General features: G+C 49.9%; 1 protein-coding gene across 1 annotated transcript in view; it reads right to left on the reverse strand.

Annotated features, from left to right (window-relative positions):
- The window catches only part of Rps6ka2 (ribosomal protein S6 kinase A2), a 144,612-nt gene that overhangs the window by 3,214 nt on the left and 126,263 nt on the right, over positions 1-15,135 (reverse strand). The window contains exons 15-20 of the mRNA XM_032894681.1: positions 10,633-10,722; positions 8,531-8,689; positions 6,144-6,305; positions 3,802-3,878; positions 2,964-3,081; positions 643-780 (exon numbers count right to left, since the gene is read on the reverse strand). Of these exons, the coding sequence (XP_032750572.1) occupies positions 643-780; positions 2,964-3,081; positions 3,802-3,878; positions 6,144-6,305; positions 8,531-8,689; positions 10,633-10,722 (744 nt within the window). The remainder of the gene's footprint in view (positions 1-642; positions 781-2,963; positions 3,082-3,801; positions 3,879-6,143; positions 6,306-8,530; positions 8,690-10,632; positions 10,723-15,135) is intronic.

Consider the following 15,135-nt stretch of genomic DNA (forward strand, 5'->3'; position numbering starts at 1 on the left):
ATATAATCAGCCCACACACGATGATTACTACCACAGCACCCCAGGCTCGACTGGGGCTTATGCTTTAGGAGTATTTAAGACTAGAGCGGAATTCCTGAGAAGACCATGGGATCTTCTTACTGCTGACAGGAAGGCAGATGTGTTTATTGGGACCAGCTGGGTCCCCAGGAATTCATGGTCGCTGATTCTTAGGCTCCTCTACTCTAAAGCACAGTGGACTAACCTGGGCAGCCAGGCTCATCTTGGTGCAGCTCCACACCCTAGAGACACAAGCAGGACCTGCCTTCTAACAGGACTGGGCTTGGAGTATCCGCACTTATTAGAAGGGTGGTCCAGCCTGGACCTCGGGTCCGCCTGGCAGGTGGAGTTGCGAGCACAAAGGGGACTTTTACAGACTTCTGCTCCAGAACTGAGGGCTCTTGAGCATAAGGCTGTACAGCCACAGTACCAGACATCACCCCTACACCAAAGCCATCTCTCAAACACAATTTCTGCATGTGTGATAAAGTGACACCTATGGGCCTGGTGTCCCATATACCTGGTGACCTTACATGCTGTAGTTTCTTCCCACCAATGGTGAGGCACTGCCTTGCTTGCTCCAGGATCCCCATGCCCACTCTCGGGACTCTGGCCACGAGGTACCTTCACGAGATGGACGTCCTGTCTGCTCAGCTGGTTTTGGGATAGGTACTCTCTGTTCACGATCCATGGGTGCTTCAACACTTGAACTGCTGTTAGGCGTTGCTGCGGGTCCACGTGGAGCATCTTGGACACGACGTCCTGAGAAGGGTCCAGAGAGAAGGACTGTGATGTTAGGCTGGCCAGAGAAGGCTCAGCAGGAGCACAACTGCAACTCGGAGGGGATTCTTTGCACCGTGGGTTCAAAGGACTCCTAGGTCTATGAGTTGTGAGTGTATTTTAAGTGTCGGTGATTACTGACTTAGCAATAGACAGAGAGTGTCTGTTTCACTGAAGATTTTATAGTGAAGGTATTTCAAACGTTAAATGACACAACCAGCTGGCGAAACACTATTTTAATGAAAACGACTGCCCTCCACAAACACAAGAAATACCACAGCGGTGGGTGTCCTTCTACAGAGAAACCTAGCACCTGGCAACAGGGACCTCAGTGGCACTGGGTCAGTCTGTCCTGTACGCACAGATGCTTCCTGTCTCCAGTGTCCGCATGAAAGTAATGAGACACTGTCTGCTCAAGATCTCAGCCCTGGGCTGCGGTGGCCCAGTGCACACAGGACGCAGATAAAAACATGCTGTCAGGGCTGGCGAGGGACGCTCTGTGACAGAGCCCTTTGAAGTTATAGTTTGAAATGGAAAAGTTTCCCATAGGCTCATGCGTAAAGCCTAGGTCCCCAGGTGTTAGTGCTATGCCGGGAGATTCTGGAAACTTTAGGAGGTGGCGCCACCTGGAGGAAGTGAGTCATCGTCACTGGCTTCTTCCTGTCTCTCCTCTCTGCTTTCTGTCTGGCTCCGCCACCTGTTCCTGCTGACAATGTGCTGACTAAGCACCTGAGGACAAATGACCGTGGGCCAAGTACTCCAAAACTAAGCCAAAATCAATCCTTCCTAAGTTGTTTATGGCAGGAGTTTTGGTCACGGCGCTGAAAAGCTAACACACCCAGCAACGTGTGAGGCCCTGGCTTTGATTTCCAGTACCACACAACAACTTCAAACCGAACTACGGCAAACTCAAAACCATGCTATCACAGGTTTGTATGAGATGGGGGGATGGAAGGCTCTGCTGTGTGGTGAGTGAGGGAAGCGGGACAGGAGAAAGATGAGGAGGAGAGGGTGCAGCAGGGGGAGAGGCGGTACTGAGGGTGAGAGGAGCCATTGGGTCTGAGGGTGCACCTACACCGTACCCCATCACCAGCAGAGGCTGGTGGCGGCTGCAGTCTTGATCATGCACTGCTGCATGGACTTACTCTCTTCCCTACTCTCTGCTCAGTCAGGGCACCAGAGCTCTGTGCACGGATGAGGCTTAGCTGTGGGATACGAGCTAAGACATTTCCCACAATCCTCTGAGACAAGGTGTAGGTACACAGGAAGGAGACGTTGGGGTGGTAGAGTCCTACACACGGAATGTGCTCCCCAAACACAATCTGTCTTCCTCATCACCGACATATCGTCTCCAACAAACCCACCAGGACCTCCAGAAAACCCACTACCACCACCTCTACCAGGATCTCCACTGTCTCTCTACTGTCACCTTTACCATGACCTTTGCCACATTTCCCACCACCCCCTTCTTCATTGGTTCTGCCAGGACTTCCACTATACCCTCACCGTCACCCCCACCACCATATTCTTCACCATCACTTTTCCACAACTATACTCTATACTATCCCCTCCCCCATACCGCATCACCACCTTCACCAGGACCTCCACACCCACATTCACTGCAAACACCAGGGGGTTTGACCACTGACCCGCAGCCCCAGTCCGGCAGTACGTTCTTCTGCTAGACCATAATTTGGTGATAGCAGACCAGAGTCCAATGGGCAGGGGAATGAAGCTGGTGACCCAGTTCCATGACTTTAAAAGAAACCTCTCTAAGGGGGAGGCATTTTGGTGGCGGGAAGCTCTGCATTGTACTCTGCAGGATCACCTCTTTCTCAGGGTCCCTAGCTGCTAGTCACTGTAAACTTCAGGCTTGTAGGCCTGGTCACAGCGGCCAGTTCCCTAAGCACCACCTGTGTCCGACCCTCTTGACCTGTGTCTACGTTGGCCTACGTCTTCTACTGGTCCTGTTCCTCTGTAGAGCTTTACATAAACATCAAAATCTTATCATTAAAAAGTAACACATGGTACACTCTGAGAATAAAAGCCTATAACGCTCATACTGTTTATAACATTTGTATATGCATTTCCAGCTTTCTCCAAAACACTCTTCCTGTTGCAGAACCTCCTGCATGGGAGGTTTGAATGCTAGAGAGAACGCTCACCTTTGCTGCATCCGATATGGAGTCCCAGTTTCCTCCAGAAAGGGCGTACTTCCCACTGCCAATCCTCGCCAGAATCTCCTCGGGGGTATCGTCTGGCCCATTAGCAAAAGGGGTGAACCTGCGTGTGGAGAGGATCAGTACACTGAGCTCACAGCTCCACACCAGTACTTTCTGTTGAGGGGACAATGTCAGTCTCTTTCTTTTCTGAGTCCAGGGCTCATGCCAGGGCACGTGCATGTCCTAACACCACACCACCTCCCTCACTTGGTCAGTGCTACAAGTCAGCACAATGGACGGGGAAGTCCTGTCAGCCTGAGTGTGCATCCTCTCTGGGCCCTTCCAGGTCCCATTGGTGCCAAGGATGGCAAGAGGTCTTCCTGAAGATTCGCTTTACATAACAGAGGTTCAGTGGCTGGGGACCTGGGGTGTGAAGGCTGAGGGACCCAGGGCTTGGTCTACCACCAAGTCTTGGCTCTTGGATAGGCTGATTCATGAACTTACAAAGGTCACATCATGGATGCCAAGTGTAGTCCTGGTGCGCAACCTTGACACAAGTCAGGCACACATCGGCACAAGCCTCCCAGGATGTGCCTTGAGTTCCTTTCAAGATCCTGGTTCAGGTGGTAGAGGGAAGGTGGGCTGGTCCACAAAAGGTCTGCATGTTTTGTCTGGGGGCTGAGTTTAAGACGGCCACATAGCTAACTATCCTTGTCCTTTCATTATCCAGCAGGGTTTGAATATTCACCCTGACAGAGATGGCTTGGTATTTGTTTACACACAAGCACCAGAGAGGTGGGGTGAAACCTTCAGGCCTGATGCTAAGAACACCCTCCATTACCCAGCCAGCATGGTGTACAGCAGGATTCCCAGGCTCCAGACATCACACGCTGCGTCATAGCCTTGCCGCTTCAGGACCTGGAGGGGGAACAGGCATGGTCAGGATTGCACTGGACAGCTCTAGTTAGAGTAGGCTTTCCTAAGAGAACGGGAAGTGGGCAGGGCGGGCTCATCTGCTGGGTTCAGGCAGTCCTACCTTCCATGTTGTAACATGGCCCCCACAGGGACAGAGGAGTGAGTCATGGCCCTTGCCTGATTCGTAGTTTTAAGAAGTTTTGCTTACAGTTTACCATACTGGCCACGTTTAGGGGTACCATTCAATGAACATTCATGGTGCAGCACGGCTATCCTCCAGAACCTCATTTCCCAAACTAAAACTTGCTCTTTGTCAAGTACAAATTCCCTACTGGCAAAACCCACTCAACTTTCTCTATGAATCTGGCCTTGTGAGGAACCCCATGTAAGTGTAACCATACAGGGTCAGCCCGAAGCTCACGATATAGACAGGGATGATCTTAAATTTATCATCCTTCTGTCTCCACCTCTTCAGTGCTGGGATAAGGATGCACCACTATGCCTGGTTTACATGGTACTGGGGATTGAGCCCAGGACTTCACGAATGCCCAGATATGCACTGTATCAACTACACCCCGAGTGCCTTCTCTCACTCTGTCTATTGTGACTGCCTTGTTTTACTGAGCCCTGTCCTCGGGGTCCATTCCTGGCCTCTGAGGGATGAGTAACATTCTGGTATGTGCACGCACATATCTTGTTTATCAGCCAGCAGTGGATACCTGGGCTGCTGTTGTAAATAATCTCGGTATACACAAGGATGGACAAACATATTTAATTCTTGAGGGTGTGAACCCAGAAGTGGAATTGCTGGGTAATGTTTTGAGACGTCGTCTTCTCATGCTGTCCCTGACCTTCCTACCTCAGCCTCCCAGAGACTTCCAGTGGACTAGAGGTATGTGTCACTGCACCAACATGTCTCAGTTAAACATGAAGAATCACTAAGGAAGAATTCTGCTGAGTCATCCCGGCACACAGTGTACACAGGGTGATTGTTGGATATGTTCATATTGGGTGATGATGACGAGCCTGGGCTGTAGTCACGGATCACTGTAGATTGCTCTGTTGGCCTGAAGGAGGCATTATAACTCTGTGTTCAGTTTCTTCCCGGGTGAGAGTGAGAGGCCTGCTTTCATCACTGTCTTTGAACCATTATGTGCCGTGGTGCATGATGGGTTTCATATGTTGAATGAAGTGCACACTTCCAAGTCCCTGGCCGAGTGACCTCCCAGAGTCATGTAAATTCTGCATTAGCTTTTCTTTCCTAAATCTATGAGATGAAGCTACCTGCATGAACTCTTGTCAGTTTTGACAACACCCAAAAGAGGCACAATTAGAGCTTCAAACCAGCTGTGTCCAAAGGGACCAGGCTGTTCACATGCAACCCCTGCATAATTTGAGATGCTTCTCAGTCATTCTTACACCTGGATCTGCTGAGTCTCTCTCAGAAACGCACACAGCAGTCCTTAGGACTCAGAGCAGATCTGACGGTTCTCAGAAGGCCCCACACAGGGTTGAAAGCCCTTTTTTCACAAACCTGAGCCTCTCCTGACTCAATCAGACACAGGTCCCTGCCCCTGCCTCTACCACTGTGGTCCCACTTCGCCGTCAACTCACACAAGAAGCCAGACTTAACATCCCAGCACAGTGAGCAGAACCTATTGGGATTGGCCTCAGGACGCTGACGAGAGGGACAAGGTACTCCTTTGTAATCCTTTGAGGTATGGAGTGTGGAGCAGAGTGGGTCCCCTGCAAACACGTGAGCATTCAGCTGCACACTACTGTGGGACCCCAGGATTTTGAAGTTGGATGGATGCTGACTTGCTGTCCAGGGAACTCTTGAGCAGTGGTTCTCAACCCTTTGGGGATTGAATGACTCTTTCACAAATTTTCTGATGGTCACCTAAAGGCCATCAGAAAACACAGAAATTTGCATTATGATTCCTAACAGTAGCAAAAAACAGTTAGGAAGTGGCAACAGAAAAATGTTGTGGTTGGGCATCACCGGTGACCCATAAGGAGCTGCCTTAAAGGGTTGCAGCATCAGGAAAGTTGAGAACCACTGCTCTATACAAGAACCAAGGTGCACCAGTACCATTTAAGTTTTTCCAATGGAAAATAAGATGCTCGAGGGGCCTGGGTAGGATTGGCTGATTCTAGAGCCGCTGTGCTGTCTCAGTGCCCAGAGCTCTCTGGTTACTCTGGAAACAGAAAAGGCTGCTTTCCTCAGCCTGACTAATCTGTCTTCCCTGGGTTTGGGGAACTCTGTACCTCAGGAGCCACAAAGTTTGCAGTATAGCAGGGGGTCATGAGCAGTCCATTTTCTGCTCGCAGCTGTTTGGCAAACCCAAAGTCACAGATGCGGATAGATTCGGGGTTTCCAGATTCATCCATGTACAGAATGTTACTTGGTTTCAGGTCCCGATGAACAACCTGGAAGGCAGAAAGCATCAGTCAAAGCTGAGGGGGAGGAGGAAAGGAGGGTGTGAGGGAGGCAAGGGCCGCCTGGGAACTGATTACTAGGGCAAGTCTTGCGGCAGGAGGAAAAGTCTGTGTTCTTCTGAGGGGCAGCCCTGTCTTGTTCACCCACGCAGGTCACTCAGAGCCAAGCACCCTGTGAAGGCCGTGTTGTGTGCCTGCCTTCACACGGCAGGACTGTGTAACTGAATAAGCACATGCTTACCCTAGACACAGGGAAGCTGCTGGCTCTATACCACAGAAGGGCCTGTGGCAGGCAGCTCTGGCTGCAGAGATGAAAAGATTCCTGTGCTTTATGTTCACTCAGGGGGCTTTGGGGCATCCCAGGCGTGGGCCACTTGTCACAGGTGCCAGAATCACTGGTGGATTGCTGTCACAGATGGACTGACTCCTGGCAGCCAAGGGAGGGGCTCGGGGCTGCACAGACTGCACCTACCCCATCCAAGGCACAGACTTCAAGTATGTCCCACTGTTACAGTGACAGCTGTCACAACAGAAGGGCCAGCCATCCCTCAAAACAAAGAAGCTATTTAGGATGCAAAGTGAGGCCTTCAGAAGGGACAGAAGGCCCCTGTGCAAACATGTGGTGTGCCACCACGAGGCTTGGAAGCGGAGCATTCCAACTGTCCTCGTGTGGAGCAATGACAGGCTCTGCTGGGAAGACTGAAGTGACACACTTGGGCCACCAAGCCCGGCTTCCAGACACTGGTGGCAGGCTACAGGAGAGTGGAAGACTTGTCTCCATCCCTTACTTCCCTCATTAAGCAGAAGAATGTCTGGGAAACACACTCAGGATACTGCGAGAATCTGGCTATTGTAACTGTTGTATGTCATGGTTTGCCCTGGAGTTATCTGTATTTTGATGCTAATTCCACTGCCCCAAGGACAGCTGCCCAGTTCCGTACTCAGGAATCAGGTGACTTCACCAGAAACTTCTCCCCATTGAATTTGTAAAATGCAGGTGAGGGGCAGGTACAGGATAGAAGGAGGCCTGTCATTGGAGGAGAAGGAAGGATGGGTGGGGGAGAAGTTTGAAGGAAGAGGAGGAGACTGGAACGGAAAGGAGAGGAGAGGGAGAGAGAGAAGCCAAGGCAGGACAATATGGAGGGTGATGTTAAGATTTCACGCTGTATCTTTACAGGTTGTTACAAATGTTCTTAAGGGATGGATGGTACTGGGCTTTGTATGATTAAGTGGGCAATTATATCTTACCAATTAGGTCAAAGATTATTGTGTTGTGTGTTCATTTATGTGATGGTTTGAGTGTAAGAAAGTGTGCGGCCGCTGGAGACACTGGGCTGCCACAGAGTTGGGATGTGTTTCCGCCAAGATACCTAGCAGATATCTTGGGGCACCGCGGTGCTGGACCAAGTGAGGTAAAAGACAACAATATTTTTTTTATTTTTTATATTTTTTATATTTTTACATTTTTACAACAACAGTTGTAGAATTCCTGGATCTCCAGGAAGCTGCATAAAGAGGACTTACTGTGAGATCTGGCAAGCCTGTGGACAGAGCTGGCCCAAGCCTGCTTTCAGGGGGCTGGGGGAGGTGAAGAGTGGGGGAAGGAAAGATGGAGTTACAGGGTAGAGTGAAGGATGGGGGGAGAAGGAAGGGAAAGGTTGGAGGAAAGGGTGTGGGAAGGATGGAGGAGAAGGAAGAAGGAAGAAAAGATACAGAAAGTATATTTTGCTGGGCTCCGTCCTGGAGATTTGGAATGTGGCCTGAGTTTTGCAGTGCAGCCTCGTTGGGTCCTTAACCAACCCATGCTTGGTCTCCTAAGATACACAAAGTACATGGCCCAGGCTTCAGAAGTGAGTCCATGAAGAGCTTGGTGCGGCCTGGGCCGTCTGAGACTGAGGGGACCCGAACTGTTACCCCTTTCTGTTTAGCTTTCTGTATCACGAGAAATGGAAATCCTAAATCTCTCTTTATCGAGGCCAGAGCATCAAATTCTCTTTGCTAAAACTGGTTCACACAACTTATTATCTTAGTTCCTGTATAAAGTGTTCAAATGACTTTAGACCCATAAAGGATAGCAGACCACACCATGGCAAATTACATCGTGTGTGTATGCGTACTCTATAGAGCTGCCCAGAAGCTGGTCCACTGCCCTGGCCTGGACCTAGCCCCACCTAGGCCACGTCTTGTTCCTGCAGGCTGTGGCACCCTGGCCTTACCCCTTGGGAGTGCAGGTAGTCCATGGTCCTGGCGATGGTGTACAGCACATCACTGGCCTCCCGCTCTGAGAAGCACCGCTGGCGGAGGATGCGGTCCAGCAGCTCCCCACCTCGCATGAGCTCCATCACCAGGTATACGTATTTTCCATCATCGTAGACCTAGGAGAGAAGGGGAAGTGTACTATGTCTCAGTCATCTAACAGCACCATGGCTGCCCTCCTCAGCCTTGGGAATGTGCAGGAGCAAGGGCTCCAAGTGAGACGTCAGAGAGATGCTGGGGTCTGGTCCCCTAAGAGGAAGATCAAGTTGTTTGACTATTGCAAGTGGGCGGGTAGCCATTCCGGCCACATAGGAGTGGCTCTTCTTAGGGAGGTTGCAGCTTTGACGTCTTGGGGGTAGGTGCAAGCTGGGCCAGGATGCATAGAGGAGAAGGGTTAGTTCACTGGGATATGCTGTATAGTGATGCTGCCAGTCTCTGAGTGGTAGGCACCCGAGAGAAAGAAACTTGACAACAGCGAGTGACAGCACTCCCCAAGGACACTGCTTCTCAACTACCATCGTGTACATAATTTCAGAGGTCAAGTCAGAGTGTATGTTCTGACCCTGTATGTCTGCGGGGGACGGGACATGGCTCTAAAGAAAGGCACAGATTTTGCCCACACTAGCCTTAAACTCGATTTAAAAAGAGATGGTTCAATGGTTAAGAACGCTGGGGGTTGGGGATTTAGCTCAGTGGTAGAGTGCTTGCCTAGGCGGTCCCCAGCTCCGAAAAAAAGAACCAAAAAAAAAAAAAAGAACGCTGACTGTTCTAGAGGTCTCGAGTTCAATTCCCAGCAACCAAATGGTGGCTCACACCCATCTCTAATGGGATCTGATATCCTCTTCTGGTGTGTCTGAAGACAGATATAGTGTACTCATACACCATAAACAAATAAATCTTTAAAAAAAATTCAAACTCTGGCTACTTTGGTGCCCTGTACGTATGGAGATCATATGTGCATCCCCCTCCTTTATACATGGAGAGCACACATGTATCCCCCATGTACATATGGAGATCACACGTGTATCCCAGTCACCACATGCATGGGAGCCCGTGGGGGCCCGAGCTCTGAGAATGGTGCAAATGAGGTGTCAGGGTTAAATGCTTATTTTTATCTCAGTGACAATAATTTAATCATCGAATTTCCAGAACAAGCTACTAAAATAATTTACCTGACTCTGACCTGTGTAAAAGGTGTGAAGCTAATTCTGCTGTGTTTGTTTTGGGCTTATGAATCCACTGTTCTATTTTGAAGGTGGGAAGATGATGCTGTCTCAGACCTGGGCTGCTCACCTCAGACAGCGCAGAAGGCAGCTCTGTGTCTGTGGATGAGCTGGGTTCTGAAACTTACACAGAAACCAAGAACGCACAGCCAGAGCCCCAGACTCATGCGATGAGGCGTCTGAGATAATACGAGGCATTCGCTGTCTACATTCCCTGGTGTTGAGCTCTATTCTGTGAGCTGCTGCCCAAGCAACACTGAAGTAGATCCAGGGGCTACTCAATGGGCCAAGAAGAGGAATTTTCTTCTCTCCCTAAACTCATAGCTGCACTTGAGGCTTCATGGGGTAGAATGGCCTTGCATAATGGCTTGATGTCGCTGACTCCTGCTCCAATCCCCTCATCATGGAAGGCCCAAAAGAGGCTGTAAAATTCTCCACAGCCAGGGCTCGGTGGGACCTGCAATCCTCATGCCACTCTGCATCTGTCAGCCAAGAGTAACTCAAAGACAAGGACTGGCACTCCTATTCTGACACACACACACACACACACACACACACACACACACACAACACACACAGGTCATTTAATCTTGTCCATGGCATGCTTGGGGAGAGTGGGGGGCTATCCAGGGGCATGCATATACCCAGTTATGTGTGTATGCACCCAAGTTAGGGTGGCCAGCGTCTCCAGAGACCCCTGGGTGGCAAGTGTCTAATACATGTGATCCTGGACACGTTGAAGACGAGCATTGTGAGAGACCTCGTACTATGCAAACGGTAGATTTTTGTCTGAGTTGAAGCAAAAGGCTAAGATGGGGCTGCTACACAGAAGTACTTACATCTTTTAGGGTGATGATGTTGGGGTGTTGGCCATACCGCAGGAGGATCTCAATCTCCTCTGAGGGATCCCTTTTGCTCTTATCGATGATCTGAAGGACACACAGCAGGTGGCAGTGAGAGGTTTGCTGTTGGCCTTGATAGACCATTGCAGGTAGATAACAAACTTGAGGCTCCAGAGAGCCAAGGCACAGCTGCCCCTAACCCCACAGTACTCAACCAAGATTGCTTCAAACTACTCAGAAATGTAGATCTAGTCTCTCCTGTCTCAGCTAGCAAAAAGAGGAGAGGCCAGATCTGTAATTCCAGGGAGCATGTAACAGGAAGACCGCAAGTTGTAGGCCTGTCTGGGCAACTTAATGAGACCCTGCCTCAGAGTGAAAGGCTGAAAAGAAGGAATGTAGTTAGGGATGAAGTTTGGTGGCAGAGTCCATGTCTAGCATGTACAATGTCTAATATGTACAAGACAATCCCCAATACCACAAGAAAGAGAAAGACGACCCTCAGACATGAGCCTCAAGGTATCGAAATATCTCAGAGAGCTCGCCCAGGCACCAGCAAGTAGCACAGCCTATTTCTGCCACTGAACTCTGGGTAGTTAAGTTCCCCCTCCCTCAAAGTGAGCTTCCAGTCACTGGGCACCTCTGCTTTGTCCAGGAAACTGCAGGCCAACCACAAAACGAGGTTAAGAAGCAGGTCCTCCCAGACACACACTGGCGGCTGAGCAGGCTGCATTTCCGTCAGGCCGACCAGACACCCCTTTCTTGTTGGGTTCCTCCTCCTGTCCAGTATTTTGCACAGTATCTTGGAACAGCCCTGAAAGCTGTTTAATTCCAGGAAGAACGGGTGCCTTCCCCTTGCATGGCACCTGAAGTCGAAGCCATGACTGTCACACACCTTTGAAACAGGAGTGCTATTTGATGGCTCTGATAACCTTCAGAGGTGCCTTGCCACCTATGTCTGTGGGGAGAGTTAACGGAAAGAGAGGATTCATGTGTGTGGAACGGGGAGCACCTATGGTGAGCATGGCTCACGAATTCAGAAATGCCCGCCACCCCCAGCAGCACCCTCTGCCCCTACACATTAGCACCATCTAGTTTGAAAGCCTCCCCACTCTAACTACTGTGGGGCACCCCTCCCCAGCATACATTTAAGGGCATCAACAGTTTAGTGGCAGATGGATTTTCTTTCTCAAAGGCCTTTCACGATGAAGCAGTCCACTCCTGACATCAATCCGGTCTCCTCACAAAGGAACTGGATGCAGATTAACAAGAAGAAGGCTTCTGTCTACTGCCAGGGACACTCGCATCCCATGCTGCCGTTTGTATTAGAGGCAGAGAAGGAATGTAGTCAGACACATGCATTTCCTTGAGAATGCATCAATAACCCTGAGAGGGAAGAGGGAAATCTTAATAACCTCGGCTTCCCATGGAGGAGGAAATGGGTGACGAGGAGCTAAAGCCATGACTGGGAGACCTTGAGGCTTCCTCCAGCAAAGCTTTTGAATCCAGAACCACGGGAATGTTATCTATTAAAATATTAAATGGGAGATCACCTTAACTATCACAAAACCACCCGGGACTTCAAATGCTTAATCTGTTTCTTCACTTCAGTGTGTTTCATTCCTGTTGTGTTCTTCTGATGTAGGTCTTGAGAAAAATTCTGATGAAAGGTTATAAATACTTGCAAACAAATCCACTACTGAAGACCTTAAGATCTCACTAACATCGACTAGCACCATAAGACTGGAAGAACCTATGTTCCTACGTGCCTAGGAGGCACACCAGAGCTCGCTCTGGTTAATCTGTTGTAGCATGGCATGCTCCTGGGCCTGAACACTGTATGCCATAATACCATACTGAATATCAATTGACTGTTTGGTGGAACTTGTAAGGCACCTCCATCAAATGGGATCAGTGAGTGAGGTATTCTCTCAGGTGGCAGCTGAGTGGCTGAAGGGAATGCAAGATCCTCCAGCGAGCTTTCGGAAGGGCGGTTTCTTAGGAGTGACGTAGCTGAATTTACTTCTAACCACGTACTTGCTTGGCTCTCCTCTCCCGGCATTGGCTTGATAGCAGGGACGAGACATTCAAAGGCCAGAGGAAGGGGGACCTTCCTGCTTCATGTCTCTTCTCTTCACCAGGCAGCATCCTGCCCAGGGGGCTGCTGACCCTGCTCAACATGAATGCTCCTGTGGTTGTGCAGGGCAGCAACTATGGCTCACCCTCCTCAGAGAGGCTAAGCCACAGTGTGCATAGGCCCGGAGCAAGTGTGGCTTGCACAATGGCTGGGACAGGAAGGTGGCTTTCTTAGCAGGTGAAGCATGTTTGCTGGTGGCTGCTGCTGGCACACAATGTCCTTGTTGCCATCCGTGTGTGTGCGTTTCCCCCGAGTCTCCAGTTTCCTTCTCTGAGTCTGTCTGTGTCCTTCCTGTGTTTCTCAAGCCCCATCACTGGAGCGCTGTGTTTCCAGGTGCTAAGGCACTTCAGGGTCTGAAGGCCAAAGTGTGAGCTGTGGGATAAGCAGGGTGCACCCCTGCCCAGCACCCCCTTCCATTTGTTGGAAGGATCATACTATGTTAGGAGCGAGGCAAGTGGAGCATGTAATTATAGAAAACACTCTAACAGACATTTTCTCCTGTAGCATTAATTAAAGCAAATGACAAAGAAAAAGAAGTCCGGTGCTTTCTCAATAGGAAAAAATTAAAATTTCCATGCCAATCCGTCCTTCTAAAAATACGATCTCCGGGCCAAGCATCTGTTTAATTCCACTTCCTTTCTGGATGACAAATTATATACACAGAACAAAGCTGAGTGCAGCCGTGCAAATGCTTTTGTACATGGATGATGTGATGTGAATCCAAACTCTGGCTCCTACGGGGAGTGAGGCCTGGCCTGGGTGTGGTGGCCACATCCTCTGTTGTAGTTAAAAATAGGATGACAGACAAGCAAACACAGTCATCCAGTTGCTGACAGAGAAGCCCAAAACACCTTGGGATCACTGGCTGTTGAGAGGGCCATCTGTCACTCTGCACACAAGCTTGCAACTGAAAAGATGGGCACAGGGCGGCGAGGCCCCAGTCCTCTTCGGGGGACTAACAGTAGTGGGAGTTGTTAGAGAGAAGATATGTGGGGGCCAAAGATATGTTGTTCTGACGCAAGTAAACACCCACTCATCTCCTCGGCCATGGAATTGAACTCAGTGGCCACATGCGGGACAGATAGGGAAGTGGGAGGGAGACTCTGTCTCTGCTGACCTCATAGTTTTATTATTCCATGTGTGTTGAGGCTTCTGGTTCTGCAGCCAGAGAGGAAAGATGTGTCAGAGAAGCATAACTGCAAAGCAGCTGGCTTCCTGAAGGAGAAATCAAGGGGTCGCCAGGCAGTATGCTCTCTGTTGAACAATTTTCCGAATGCCAACTAAAGATGATCCAAATTGGAAGCATAACCTTGGAGTGCTTTCCTTTTAACTGACGATGTGCACTTAACGATGCGCGAGCACAGGCCTCTGTCTTCTACAGATCAGGTCTATCTAGGCTCTGCTCGTCAGAGGGGACAACCACTGTGTTATGGACATAGGAAATGATGAACTGTTGGCTCTTTCTTCTTTAAAAGTACTCAATGCTGGTTCAACCCTCACAGAAGTGGACTTATTGCTTCCCGCTCACACATGGCTTGTGCATGCCCCTAGGTGAAATGATGGAGGCCTAACTGTCTTGTCAAGAAGCAATGGTGTTCCGTAGTCCTGTTCCTTCCAGTGAGGGTTACTTTAAGCATTTTTTCCCAATAAATTATGGCCCAGTATCATTTTAGAAAGAACAAGGGGAGCCCCTACAGGCCCACCACCTGCCTCGTCCAAGAAATTTCAAAGCTTTGAAAGAGAAGCAGGAGAGCCTGGCTCTTTCTTCACCGCTAACTAGAGACACAGTGTCTAGCTTTTCTTTCTGGGGTGTACAGGTTGGAAAGGGAGTTGTCACTGAGGGTCCACAGGGTCAACACAACAGGATCTTTGAGGCCAGAGTCCTAACTCCCAACAAAGCTGTTAACAGACGACTCTGTGTGAGAGCTGGATGTAGGAATGCCAGAGAGACCACGCCACTGCTCTTGCCCGTGGGGCCTAGTCTCAGGGCACGGAATTTCACTGAACAGTAGCAGGCTATTTCTAAAGGGCACTGGGTCAGCTGAGCCGGCCACACAATAGACGTGTTTCTTAGCACTCGTTGGCAGCCGTGCTTGCTTCTAGGAGTGCTGCTGGCCTCCAGATAAACTATCTAAAGAATTTCTGTGAGAAACAATTCACACAGAGAAGTACTAGGAAGCTCATGCAAGCTTAGGGGTGAGGCAGAGTACAGGTCTTAAGCAAACCCTGGGCCACGCACAACCTGGACCACTGTCTATGCCACAGAGGCAGCTGCTCCATGACACCGGCTGGCAACCCTGCTGTATGTCCAAGCACCGCTTTCATGGCCATCACATCGAGGACTCCCAGAAGTCTTCTAATTCCAC

This window comes from Rattus rattus, chromosome 2 (assembly GCF_011064425.1).
Source record: "Rattus rattus isolate New Zealand chromosome 2, Rrattus_CSIRO_v1, whole genome shotgun sequence".
Lineage (NCBI taxonomy): Eukaryota > Metazoa > Chordata > Mammalia > Rodentia > Muridae > Rattus > Rattus rattus.